Source organism: Cetorhinus maximus, chromosome 14 (assembly GCF_964194155.1).
Source record: "Cetorhinus maximus chromosome 14, sCetMax3.hap1.1, whole genome shotgun sequence".
Classification (NCBI taxonomy): domain Eukaryota; kingdom Metazoa; phylum Chordata; class Chondrichthyes; order Lamniformes; family Cetorhinidae; genus Cetorhinus; species Cetorhinus maximus.
The window spans coordinates 7,664,141-7,678,105 of record NC_135892.1 but is presented as its reverse complement, the minus strand read 5'-3'; the positions used below and the strand labels follow the sequence as shown (position 1 = coordinate 7,678,105).

At 38.5% G+C, this 13,965-nt stretch overlaps 1 protein-coding gene across 6 annotated transcripts in view; it reads right to left on the bottom strand.

The window, feature by feature from the left end:
- Positions 1 to 44: 44 nt before the first annotated feature.
- slx4ip (SLX4 interacting protein) overlaps positions 45 to 13,965 on the bottom strand; it is a 109,794-nt gene continuing 95,873 nt past the window's right edge. For 5 of the 6 annotated variants that reach the window (XM_078556446.1, XM_078556448.1, XM_078556449.1 and 2 more), the window contains 2 exons: positions 6,237 to 6,343; positions 102 to 1,387 (listed from right to left, as the gene is read on the bottom strand). In XM_078556446.1, coding sequence (XP_078412572.1) covers positions 517 to 1,387; positions 6,237 to 6,343 — 978 coding nt within the window. In that variant the 3' untranslated portion in view covers positions 102 to 516. Of the gene's footprint in view, positions 1,388 to 6,236; positions 6,344 to 13,965 lie in introns of all 6 variants that reach the window. The other variant, XM_078556447.1, reaches the window with a different exon arrangement.

Below are 13,965 nucleotides of genomic sequence, written 5' to 3'. Positions count from 1 at the left end.
CATGATATGTTTTATCAAACCACCATGACACTAAAACCAATATTAGTAGATAGCCATTTATGCCCAAAGTTTATGTGAAGTGAAAAACAAACAATAGTATAAACAGTTTTAAATCTATTTAAACTTTATTGTGAAATGCCTGGTGAAACAGGCTTAAGAATGAAAACTATATGAAGATCACTAAGACAGGAAAGTGTGATTTTAAAATCAAATTAAAAACACATTACTGAAATCCATCGTTTGTAAACTAATTATTAGTAGGATTAACATCAAATTAGACAGGACTAAAGATATCAAGAAATGAAGCTTTCTTAAGTACTGCATTAAAATTAAATGAGAATAAATTATCCTTTAGGAATGAATTTAATATCAAAGTACAAGTCTGACCCTGAAATATCCAAGACTGCTGGTATCTCAATAACATTACAAGAGTGATGTGCTTTTACAAAACGACTTCTCATTTATGCACTATATTAATTGAAATCCTCTCCTGTCACAACCAAACAGTGCCAACGATTAGTGACTGTCGTGTGACAACTTATTAATTCCTGAAAGTTCCAGCCTTTTTGGCCGCTGAAGTCTCGATTTTCTTGGCACATTTTCTACTTCAGACTCAACTTCTACTGATGCTGTACTTGTTGCTGAATTCACAGATTCGGAACCAAGGAGGACTGAAGGTGCCTTCTCTGACTTTTTAGTCAGTTTGGTTCGTGTTGTTAGTCGTCTTTTTTTACATTTATCCATGTAGCAAAAGTCTTGGGGAGAACTGCCTGTAGAAAACAAGGATCCACATCCATTCTCTTTTGTGGGGTCAAGACTGTTGGGTTTACCTTTGACTGACCTTTTACAATTAGAATTACGTTTTAAAAGCTTTTTTCTCGCAGGTGATTTTCTTAAAGACTCAGGAGAATTCATTCCCATTGCAACCTCATGGAGGGATGCTGGAGTTTCTCCTGAAGCTAGCTTCTTGGCACTATCTGTTCCGTTCTGACAGAAGCCTCTCCTTCGCTTCGTTTGTAATTTTGAGTTTACTTCATTTTGTTTAGGATCCTGCAGTGCTGACTCATTGCCGCCCACTGTGCTTTTCAAACCTGTCTTCAGCTGTTCAATCGATTGTGGTTGTTGTTGGCAGTTCTCTTGAGCTGGCTGTCTCTCGTTAATATATTTTTCCAGTTTTATGACAGGAAGTAATAACTTGCTTTGAACAGAGTTCATACAATCTTCTGTTCTTCCAGTATTTATATCCTGAACCTCATGTCTGAAACCTGTAGCAGATTGGGCTACATCCTGCTCATCTTCTATTTCAGCATGCAATATTTTTGGCAAGCAATTATTAGTTTCGGATTTGTTAAAGCTTCCCATTTTTGTGCGACAAGCCTTTTTTACACTGAAAAAATGAAAGGTCCAGTAAGAATTAAGATGTTCATTGTCACTCAGATGAAAAAGATTCATTTAAGTATTCTATACTTGTGAAAACTCCCTCAAAGTTATTCAAATGTCAATCTTAATTATTTCTGTTGCATATAGTTCAGATGTTTCCAGCTGTGAAAACTAATACTCGTTTCATAAATTTTATATTAAGTACAAAAGCAAAAGCAGGAAGTACATTTTGTGGGGTTAACAAGAAAATGCTTTTTTTGAAATGAACCTAAAAGAATTCTTCCATTAACATACTGCTTGTTAACATATTAAAAGAAAAGGTTTCAAGTCTTTATTCTGTGGCCATAATTGGAAAGTCCAATATTTTCAAACTCTGAATACTTAATAAGCAGCAGCAGAATGTTGTGTTCCTATAAAGAAGTGTTTAAAGCTGATTCCGGTAAAGATTAAAAAAACCCTGATATTTAATTTGCTCAGGATTTCAAAATGCTGTGTGGGACAAGCTTATTCCCTGGCTCATCCATTTCAGTTGAGCCTATCAGCCATTGACAAGACTTCACATACTGTTTCACCTGCTTGTGGTGCTGGGGCCTGGAAATCTATCAATGGCAATACAACGATAAAGAGCATTTAAATGATGCCTTTAACATAGAAAATGCCTCACGGCACTTTACAGAGGAGTAACAAGAGGAACAGAACACTGAATTGGGACAGAAATTAGGGACGATAATTAAGGGCTTGGCAGAAAAGGTGAGTTTTGGGAAGGTCAGGGCCTGGGCAGCTGAAAGCTCTGAGACCTGAGTGGCAGGGGGAGGGTAGGAAGATCAGATAACTAGATTCAGAAACCAAAGGATGCAGCAGGGAGAGTAAGTCTGAAGGGGCTGCAGTAGTGGGGGTGAAGGAGGCCAAGGAAGGAGTTGAGGACAAGGATGACAATTTTAAATTTAATGTGTTGGGAATAGGGAGCCATGATGGACAAGCATGGTTTAGTGCAGGGCAGGATACAAGCAAATATATTTTGGATAAGTTGGAATTTATGGAATGTAGATGAAAGGACACCAGCAAGAAGAACACTGGAGTAATTGAGTCTGGAGATGGCAATACAATGGACAAGGGTTTCAATGTTATAGCAGTAAGATAGAGGCAGAGGTGGATAATGTTTCATTGGAGGAAATAAACAGTTGTGGTCATAGAAAGATGGTGAGGTTTGAAGCTCAGGCTCAAGCAGAAGGCCAAGGTACTGCACAGTTTTACTGAACTGCGAGTGGCCAAAGGTGGATGAAATCATAAGAACTAAGAAATAGGAGCAGGAGTAGGCTATCCAGCCCATTGAGCTGCTCCGCCATTCAATAAGAGCATGGCTGATCTGATTGTGGACTCCACTTTCCTGCCTGCCCCCCATAAACTTTGACTCCCTTGTAGATCAAAAATCTGTCTAACTCAGCCTCGAATATATTCAATGACCCAACCTCCACTGCTCTCTGTGGAAGAGAATTTCAAACATAACAACCCTCAGAGAAGAAATTCCTCCTCATCTCCATCTTAAAAGGGAAGTATCTTATTTTTAAAATGTGCCTCCTAGTTCTTGATTCCCCCACAAAGGGAAACATCCTCTCAGCATTTACCCTGTCAAGCCCCCTCAGAATCTTATATGTTTCAATAAGATCACCTCAAAAGAATTCTTTTGAGCTCCAGCTGAGTTTGTGATAAGCACTGCAAACCATGGCTTCAGTCTTTTTGTTGTTTGTACTGAAGGAAGTCGTGGCTCACCCAAGACTAGATTTTGAATGGGAAGTTTAATAGCACAGATGTGGTCACAAGATTGAGTGAAATATTTTGAGAAGTATAGTTGGATAGCATCAGCATAATTATGCAGCTAACTCCACACCTGTGAATGCTGTCACCACAGGACAACATATACATAAGGAGAAGGAGGGGCCAAAGAAATTCTTCAGGGATTCCTGAGGTGACAGTGCAAGGAAGGAAAGAGAAGTAATTATAAGATATGTGTTGACTGCATTCAGATAGGTAGGAATGGACCCAACGAGTATCTGAAACAGGACAAAGACGAAGAACAATGATCTGCATTGTTCAACATTGTGAAAAGATTGAGGAAGGTAGAGAGGGAAAACGCACTACAGTCAATGTCACAGAGGCCATCATTTATGGCTTTGACCAGGGCAGTCAGTGCTGTGACAATGGAAGAAGTTGGTTTGGCATGTGGAATTTTATTTTAATGGGGAAGTGACAGTCATTTTAAAGGGGAGAGGGATGGTCAGGAATTTAATACTAGGTTTCAGTAGCATAGCTTAGGCTACAGAAAACCACCAACTTATTTTTAGGCTGTAGGAAACTAGAGACGTGCTCAATGATATGCCAGCAGTTTCTCCAAGTCTTCTGTTCCCAGCAACTACCAGTTCAATTTAAGACAATGTTGATTTCTGCTACTGCTAACTCTAACTACACTCTTTTTACACCACTTAACATGATAAACAAGAAACTGGATGCTAGGATTTTGGTCTACAGGTCAGTTTGATAAATGGGTACTTTGCACAGGTGAAAATCCCATCGTAAATTTGACAATGGACATAAATTCTATGACTATTGTGGAAGCAGACCATTATAAGTTTAGGATTTACCAAATATATTCTTTTGGCTGCTGGGCATTTCTATAAGTGGTCTAAGAGTCTCATGTTAAAGGGTTTGCCCGTATTGCCCAATATCTTAATTTGCAACAGCATATCCTGGGAAATGAAACAACAGGTCTGCCATGTGATCAGAACTGAAGACAGCATCTTTTGCAGGTATCTTCATCTGCACTTTTCCAGGCTCTTTCAAATATAGAGCAATATGGCGAGCCGAGGCTGGATATGCATTAAGTGGATTTATTTTATGAATGGAATGCTAATAACAAATGTAACAAAACTTCACTTGCTCCAAATAACTGTGTCAGCTGCGTGAGTGAGAAAAACATAAAGGACCCTGTCTAAATTTGTGGGCTGAATATATTGGCTTGTAGTCAGTCAGCACTAAATTAGATGAAGTGTAAAGTGGCTCTTTAGGTAACCTGCTTGGTCTCCCTCTTATCAGATTTTATCAACTGACCTCTCAATGAAAGTCTTTGTTCTCTTCATGTTCTACAGGAAGTTGAGGCTTGGTTCCTGGCCCCTCCTTGTCTGGGAGTTGGCCTGCAGAGCAGTGTATCAAGCCTGCTACCTCATCCCTAATTGAAATTAGGCTTGTGTGAAGCTCAACAGGACAGAACATTCTATCCTACTATGGTGTCAGTGCCTCAAATAATGATTTCCTAATGATCCACAATCATCAGAAGAAACTGATGTAAGGCCTGGCTAATTAATATAAAATCCCATTTCTGTCCCAGCAGGTTCATGTTGGAGGAGGATTTCTAACCTTGGAGAATAATCTAAATCAACACTTCAGGATTAATCATACACACATCCTTTCCATGAAAATATACCAAAAATCCCAAAACATGACATGGACTAATCACTGTTCTAAACTCAATCTAGATAAGGTAATGGTATCTTTGTCATTAGAATTTATAACTTTCTCACTTGCAACTGGGATTACAGCCAAAAATAACCTTTCAAAAATAGCAGCCGATGATCCACACCAGTTACTGGTGCAAATGGAGGATAAATAAATTTGAATAGTACTGGGAATAGAGCTTCGTTTGGAATAGCTTGGGAAGTAAGAAGCCAGCAGGATAATTACTTCTTCTTCATGGTTTCTAAATTACCATATGGACCAGGGAGAATGAGAATGGTAAGAGGACTTAAAAGGAATTTCTGCACATGGATGAGAATATTTCAGCTACTAATATTCCAAAGCACTTCACACAGGCATAATTGAAGTCAACATTACCATTGACTCCCAGCACCACAACAGACAGAACACATTTCCAACTAACTCTCTGTCATACGGGCATATATATTTACTCACTGTTTAACATATTGCAACACACATGGTAGGTATGTTCTATTACCATGGCAGCTCCAGGAGAGTAACAGAAGGGTTGCAATCCACTATTCAGTTTATTTTTGTCCAGTACTGGATTTATCTGAAAATCCTCCACCAAACTCTCCTCCTTTAAGACATTCCTTAAAACCTACCTCTTTGATCAATATTTTAACTACTCCTCCCAATATCTCCTTTAGATTGACATTTTGTTTTGATTATGCTTGTGTGAGGAGCTTTTGGACATTTGTCTATGTTAAAAGTGCTTAAAAGTTGTTATGGTTTAAGTTTCATCTCTCAAGGAATCAACTAGTTGATGAGATTGATGAACGCCATTGTATTATCTGTGTAAAATGTTAAGGCTCTGCAGAGTTATAGAAAAATGTGAGGTAGTAGATATAAAAGTTAACACTAATACATTGTGGGATGCAGGAAGGAAGGAAAGCTAAACTCCAATAAACTTTTACCCAGGCATAAAAATGAGGCCTAAGGTGTGCCCAATTTGTGTGTTAAAGATTAGGTGTGTCTTGACAACCAGCAAAGCAATATTTCTGAAAGAAAGAAATGTAAGGATCTTGTTTTTTATTTCAGTCAATCCTGCTATATAGAAGAGGGCAGCATATGTTTGCTTATTTACTGGCTGGGATTCTCCGGTCGCGCCAGTGGCTTCAAGTGACTTTTGGCTGCTATCCCAATTTTCCCATCCCGCCCATGACAATGCCCAATGCTGGCAGGCCAGGAACTCTAAAATAGCAGTTTAATGGTGCCTCTTCAACAGTTGCATAAATTCAACTTTTCCTTTTAGTAGTCAGATTTAACACTTATCATTTCATAGATGGGGAGCAAATTCTTCAGTTTAATTATGTGGTAATACATACATGTGTTTCAAAGCTTCTTTCTTCTTGTGTGTTGAAACAGAGACATCGCAAAGCTCTTTCATTTCTGAATCCCCAGGAAAGTATTCTGAGGCTCCATGCTCAGCATCCTGTTAAAGAAATGCAGTATCTCATTATAAAACAGGCATGCTTACATACAAATTTGCTTATTCTGTATTATTATATATTGCACTCATCAAGAAGAGAGATATCATCACTAACTGGGAAATGAAACACTTTCCATTTGGGTCACCCATTGTTAGCATTGAGCATTTCTAGGTCAGGTATAGCTAAAGCTCATGAAATCACATTTTGGAGCTTGTATTTTAGAGTCTGCTGTTATCAACAAACATGATTGTAAAATTGCATCTTTTTAAGACAATAGAAGACAGTTTATAAACTTAATAATTTCTGAAACACACTTCCGTCCCTTCGGAAAGCTAACATAATGAGTTTAATGGGGATTATTTATTCCATCAACTCATTTTTTGCATTTTGTCTATTGAGATAGTTAAAAACCTAAACTTGATCCCAGCACTCAAGTTTAAGTATCAGCTGTAATGCACCGGCTGTACTGTATTGAATCAGCTTTATTTGGCTGCATGCCACACCACAGCTCCAGCTGATACAGTACAACAATGCAGCTGATCCCAATGTTCACTTTTCTATTATTTGAAAAGAAACAATTTAACAAGCAAGCTTATTGTTAAGAGCAGATTTAAAAACAATTCTATTCAGGTATCTTTGAAGGCACAATAGTGCATTTCAACAGTAACTATTGTTTTTACTTTCAACACAATCTTCTCAAAATTTTACTCACAATTTGTCTGATGTTTGGGTAAACACACTGTGATAAATCACTGGATTTGTGCAGAGCAAAGTTAGGCACGTCCACTCTGCCTCAATTTCAATCACAAAAGAACATGCCAATGCACCAGAATGACAATCGCCATTTCTAACCCTAGACATGCTGCATAAACTCTCAGTGAAATTGTTCCAATTAGCATCAAATTAAGAAAAGGTTTGTGCTTCAATCTATGCCCATTCAGAAGTGGATTGAGAGAGTTCATGCTCCGTTAATGTAGGATCCTTCCTGCAAAACGGAGGAGACTTTGATTCCATTAGTGTATCTGGTAATGGCCCTGACCAGTGTAATAGCATATCTCACAGTGCCAAGAAGGAACAGCATAGCAATACAATATAGAAACAATGCATATCTCACTACAATGCTGTCAAGTATTAAAGTGCCTCCAGAGAAGGGCGTACCCATACTTAATTATTGAAAATTTAATAACATTTCTTAAATATTACCAAGGTGATGGCAGTTCTTAGGACTTGCATGGCATAAACAATATAACAAAGATATGGTAGTACATGATTTAATATAATGTGCAACCAAATCAGTAAAGCATATCAAAGTTTATTGTTTGCATATCATGCTGTGGGTTAAAAGCAAAATACTGCGCTTGCTGGAAATCTGAAACAAAAACAAAAACTTCTGGAAAAACTCAGCAGGTCTGACAGCATCTGTGGAAAGGAAGACAGAGTTAACGTTTTGAGTCTGTATGACTCTTCATGCAATGGGTCACTGGTTGTGAAAACATAACACATTATACTATACTGTTTGTTATACTATTTATCCCTATATCTTTCTATGTAAGATACCATAAACAGTCCAAATGAAACAACTGCACTAATCCAAAATATGTTTACCAAAACTTCCCCCACTCTAATGAATATGGTAATTCTAATTCCCAAGTTCTCTTTCCCAAGGTTTGTCTTCCAAAACACATTTCTTATTTAGCAAGTGAAAATTATGTTTCCTATACATTGCTGATACTAAATATTACAAATGAAAGAAATATACAGCATGTTTCTTCACTCATAGTAATCCTGGAATTAACAATAGATCTTGTGGCAGGTATTTTGTTGTAGAATTGCTTTTTCAGTCCTGAAAGAGTTAACAAACACAAGTTCTGAAAACAAGTGATCACAGTTTAGGTAGGTCATAAGTGAATGTTTCTCTCTCCCCCATTCCCCAGAGTAGTTTTAAAACAAAACAAAACATGAAACGAACACACAAAATAGATGCAGAATTGTTCAATTAAAAGACTCAAGTATGAGTCAGCCCTCGATACTGAAAGACACTGTGGGAACTGCTGAAAATTCTACTGAAAGAATTATGTAAACTCCCTCAGGCTGGAAATAAGCCACAAAGGGAAGCTGTTGTAAGAAAAGCCAAAGGACATGACACAGAATGTAAGTCCAAGCAATCACTGAGCTAATACGGATGTATTTCTTGTGATTTTCCTCTATGTTCTCAAACTTAATCAGTCTCTATTTAGAATAGGGGTGGTAGAAATGAAGTCAGAATCTTTGCAACTGCTTCAACTAGAGCACCACAAACTCTTTTAGAACCATTTGTTATAGTAAACTAAATCTGACGCAGCAATCCTTCCTGCAAGCATCAATTAAGCAGCTTTTAGAAGACAAAAAAAGGGACACAATGATAGCCCCAGATGTTTACTGACCAAAGGAATGCATTGTTGTGCTTAAAATAACCTAGTTTTTACTTCCGATGATAAAAATATTGCAATCTGTGCTTAATATTAGAGCTGGCAATTAGGTGGTCAGGAGTTATTTTTAGACCATATATTTCTTCATCACAGTAACTTCTATTTAATATTGTAAGAAACATTTTGTCTGAATTTTGAATGTTATTCACAACCCAGCTAGACTGGGTGACCGCTTTGTGGAACACCTTCGGTCTGTCCGCAAGCATGACCCACACCTCCCTGTCGCTTGCCATTTCAACACACCACCCTGTTCTCATGCTCACATGTCCATCCTTAGTCTGCTGCAATGTTCCAGTGAAGCTCAACGCAAACTGGAGGAACAGCACCTCATCTTCCGACTAGGCACTTTACAGCCTTCCGGACTGAATGCTGAGTTCAACAACTTTAGATCATGAACTCTCTCCTCCATCCCCACCCCCTTTCCGATTCCCCTTTTTCCAATAATTTATATATATTTTTCTTTTCCCATCTATTTCCATTATTTTTAAATGTATTTCCATCCATTGTTTTATCTCTACGTTTTAGCCTATTTCGATCCCTTCCCCCCACCACACCCCAACTAGGGCTATCTGTACCTTGCTCGTCCTGCTTTCTACCCTTAATGTCACCATTAGCACATATCTTAGCTAATATCACCACCGTCAACACCTCTTTGTCCTTTTGTCTATGACATCTTTTGGCAATCTCCACCTGTCACTGGCCCTCTATCCAGCTCTACCTGTCCCACCCTGCCTTAAACCAGCTTATATTTCACCTCTTTTCTATTTTTCCTTAGTTCTGATGAAGAGCCATTTGGACTCGAAACGTTAACTGTATTCCTCTCCGCAGATGCTATCAGACCTGCTGAGTTTTTCCAGGTACTTTTGTTTTGGATTTCCAGCATCTGCAGTTTTTTGCTTTTATCTTAGATCTATACTTTCACCATTTATAGAAGAAACTAATAAAAAGGCAACTTTTGCATTTTTGCTTTAACATTTCTGTAGAACTTAAAGACTCTTTAGTAAAGTAACTATGGGCATCCACTAAGGCATTAGTGTCACCAGCATTATCTGTCCTTCATGATAGTACAAACCCCCTTGAAATATCTTTACCAACCACTTTATTTCTTGACAAAATCTTTACATGTCAGAATACGTTAAAAATTGCTTCAGTGGCTTTAAGCAAAATCATGTCAAGGCAACTAAAACCAAGGAAAGAACCCAGCCTGCAAATTCCACTTGCAACTTCCCAGCCAAAATCAATCGATAATTCTTTAGTCCACCCTATAAAATGCGAATAAACCAAATGCGGATAGCATCATAAGCTAAGAATTCACGTATATATGAGTGGTCTCATAGCTGAAAGCATAGGGTATTCTGCTTATCTGAATAACTTATTAGCAACTTTGAAATAATTAGCATTTTCCACAGTAAGATTTATTCTTTGGCACCCTTTGGTCTCATGAGATGATGGTCTACACCCTGGTGGTCAACTCTGTGTTAAGCATCGCCTGGTGTATCTCAGGAGCCCCATTCTGGCATGGCAGTCTCAGCCTCACTTGCCACAGATGAAGATAGAGGGCTGAGAAGGTACAGAATTCGCTGCCCTCTTTCCTCTGGGCCCTCTTCTCAGCCAGCTGAGCTTTTAGTTTGTCCTTGCCTCTTGCAATGCCCCTTTCAACAATCAGCTTTCAGAGGTCACAGCTGTTGGCGACTGTCTCCCAGTTGTATGTGCCGATGTCTGCCATCTTATATCAAAAACAAAAATAAAAATACCTGGAAAAACTCAGCAGGTCTGACAGCATCTGTGGAGAGGAATACAGTTAATGTTTCGAGTCCGTATGACTTGAAGAGTCATTCAGACTCGAAACTTTAACTGTATTCCTCTCCGCAGATGCTGTCAGACCTGCTGAGTTTTTCCAGGTATTTTTATTTTTGTTTTTGTTTTGGATTTCCAGCATCCAGTTTTTTGCTTTTATCTGCCATCTTTATATCTTGTACGCAGGTGTCCTTGAAGCATAGGTACAGACATTTAGCAGGTCGTAACCCAGAGGCCAGTTCACCAAGTGGAAGGCCTTTGAGTATGTGGCTGTCATCCATCCAACGAATATGCACATTTTTGTGGTTAAAATGTTGGCAAAAAGAGGACAATGTGATGTTCAGTGATAGAAGAAAGGTAAGGAGCGTGCAGCCACGTTACCAAAATGGAATACAGCGCATTTCCGGTCAGAAGTGTGTGCATGCATCTCTGACACCATCTTCCATTCTTATTTGAGTGCATAGTACAGAGGAACACCCAATTTAGCCTCTGAAGGATCTTTCTCATGAAGGAAAAGACACAAACATACACATACATGACTGAGTTCCACCTTTAGGGAAGCAAAATCGGATCAGCAAGTGATATTCTTTGGTACATCATATTGGATTACATATACACAAGAAAGGGTGATTAATTGAAAAAAACAGTAAAGTTTGCCAGTAAAGTTGATGAAAGTCAACACCAGCAAAGTTGAAAATTATTATTGTCCTTGCACAGGGATATTATTCCACTGCTATAAGTGATTATGTAACTTCCAATGGGTTTCCTTTTTTCTATACATTTAGAGTAGAAATCTGGAAAGCAAAACTAGCATTCTGATACAGTATGCCTAGTTTCAGAATCCAAAGTTCATATGTTTCCTTTGTTCCTAAAGTTTAATTAGTTTTATAGTGGACAAAGTGTAGATCAAGCTGGATTTCACTTGTTTCTCTGCTAGCATCTAGTGTTTACCCACTCAACATCCCTTCCTCAACCCCCAGGACCCAACTGAGGACTGCAGCTAATGCCAGCAGCAGCTGGTACCAGTAAGCTGCTTCTGGGCATCTGACTGCCCCCCTCCACCCCAGCCCCCACAGCTTACTGTTAAACACAAATGAGACCTATTGCTGAATTTGGCTCAGACTTTGTGCCAACAGGTATGGGCACATAGAGTGATCACTTTGGGTGACTCATCACCTGCTTCAGGTTCAAGTTGAACTTCTGGCCCAGAAGGTTTATAACTGGGCAGTGTATAAGCAAATCAGAGACATTTGCTGCCTAAAAATGTGACGAGAAACCCCAGCTCTGCTTATACACTTTTGCATACATCTTGGTAATAGTACTCTCTGGATAAGAAGCTTCACAAAGACCGGAAGTAGTATATAAAGGCTTGTCACCATCACTGGTAGTCTGGATGGATTTTTAACCGGAGAAGTTGCAAAGGATTGTCAGGCAAACACTCTGAAAGCCATAGTCACCCAGATCATGAGTCAGCAAACTGATTTTTCACAATAGGTTGTCTGAACTTCTGTAGAATAAAAGAGAGTGGATGAGATGCGAAATGACACAAGAGACAATCCACCTGAAGGAAACCTGTCATAACATCATCAAGCAAATTCAGCTTACTGTTACTTCTCTAAAAGATGGCTGGACACAACCACAACTGTTCCTCACAAGGGACCATTTAAAAATGCTCTGACTAAGCTCAGAGTAATAGCAAACACATTCTGCTTTGCTTGTTCAAATAAAACATCATTGTGGTTTTGTCTGTTCTCAGAAACACTGGCTTAATCATGAGTTTTTTTAAAAAGGGTTCAAAAAGTAAGAAAGGAAGTACAGAGCTCCAGTTAACAGATCTGATAGTTCTGCTCCTCAAGCAGCCACTGACTAAACAGGCCCTCTGCTAATTGCTCCATCCCAAAGAAATATTCAGGACCAACATGACCCAAGATAAACATTTGGATCAAGGGAGAAATCCATCAAAATATATTCTTGCTGATAGTCTACGATTAAACATGAATCAAAATACTGGTAAGTGTTCTTTGTATAACAACAAAACTGAATGTCTGGGACCAATGTTCACCAAAGCTGTCGACCAAAATTGTAGATACATAATCCGATGTGAATCGAATAATATTAATAAAAGTTATCAGTAGGCAATAGATCACAGGTCTTTGATAAATTATCTACACAGCAACATTCCAACTTCATATGGAGCATTAAAAAAAAGCCTGCATGGAGGGAGGAAGACAAGTTAGCAAGGGAACAACTCCACATTGTTCACACACTGCTTCACCTTGTTTATTCAATTTTAGCATTGGTAGAAGCCTGGAAGCTATTTGCTTGCCTTATCTTTTGGTCAAGTGATGTGTGATGCAGGAAGAACCAAAGAGAAAGAGGAACAGCTAAAACTGGGCATCTGTGAACATCAGGTGAGGACAGGATTAGGCTCAACTCTGATGGCACCACAGCCCATTAGCCAACTGCTACTTGCTGCATAAGTTCTCACATGAAAAGTGGTCATTTTGGAAAGACAGCAAATGGTAACTGATATTTATGGAAATCCCTAGCAGGGAATCCACACTTTCCAGAAAATAGACAACTGACAAAGAAAACTGTGACAAAGTAAAGAACAAAAGAAAATGAAATATAGGTTCATTTTTGTTACTTGAAATTGTGCTCTTTACTCTGATGGCAGCTTATATTGATTTAATATGTTTCATTTGACTAAGCATTCCAAAGTGCTTTAATGGGACATGATGAACTCAAAACAGAAAGTAAAGGAGAAAAAAAGGAGGTATCTGACCAAACTGCCAATGTATGTCGATGTTGGTAATAGTTATCACTGATATTTTAAAATAAACTCCCCTGCTCATTCCACTACTAGGCCCACTGTCTTAGAACCAAGGTAGTCCAGCGGTACAGTTTTCGCAATCGCCCTATTTTCATTAACATATTGCAAAAATTTGATATACTAACAACTACCCTAGAATAGTGCAGACGTTTGAGAGCAAGCCACCCCCCAAATGTACTTTTAAAATAACATTTCTGAATACACTAAATTGGTCTACAAGTATATAATGCTGTGTTGTTTGCAAACAGAAATATGAGGAGTGATTGCAGGGCAACTGATAATATCATCTGATGACTATTTTGAGGGAGTTAATTCAAACAGTGCAGAACAACTGGTGATACCCACTGTCGATGCAATCTATCTATGGCTTAGAAAGCTACATTTATGTGACCAAATGAGTAAATACATCAGTGATGTAGGAGATTACAATACATTAGCTGTAGGGCCTAGTTCTTAATATTTCAAAGAACCATTTTCAACTATCGCTTATAAGTACACTCTGCATTTGTCACACAGTTCAGAAAGC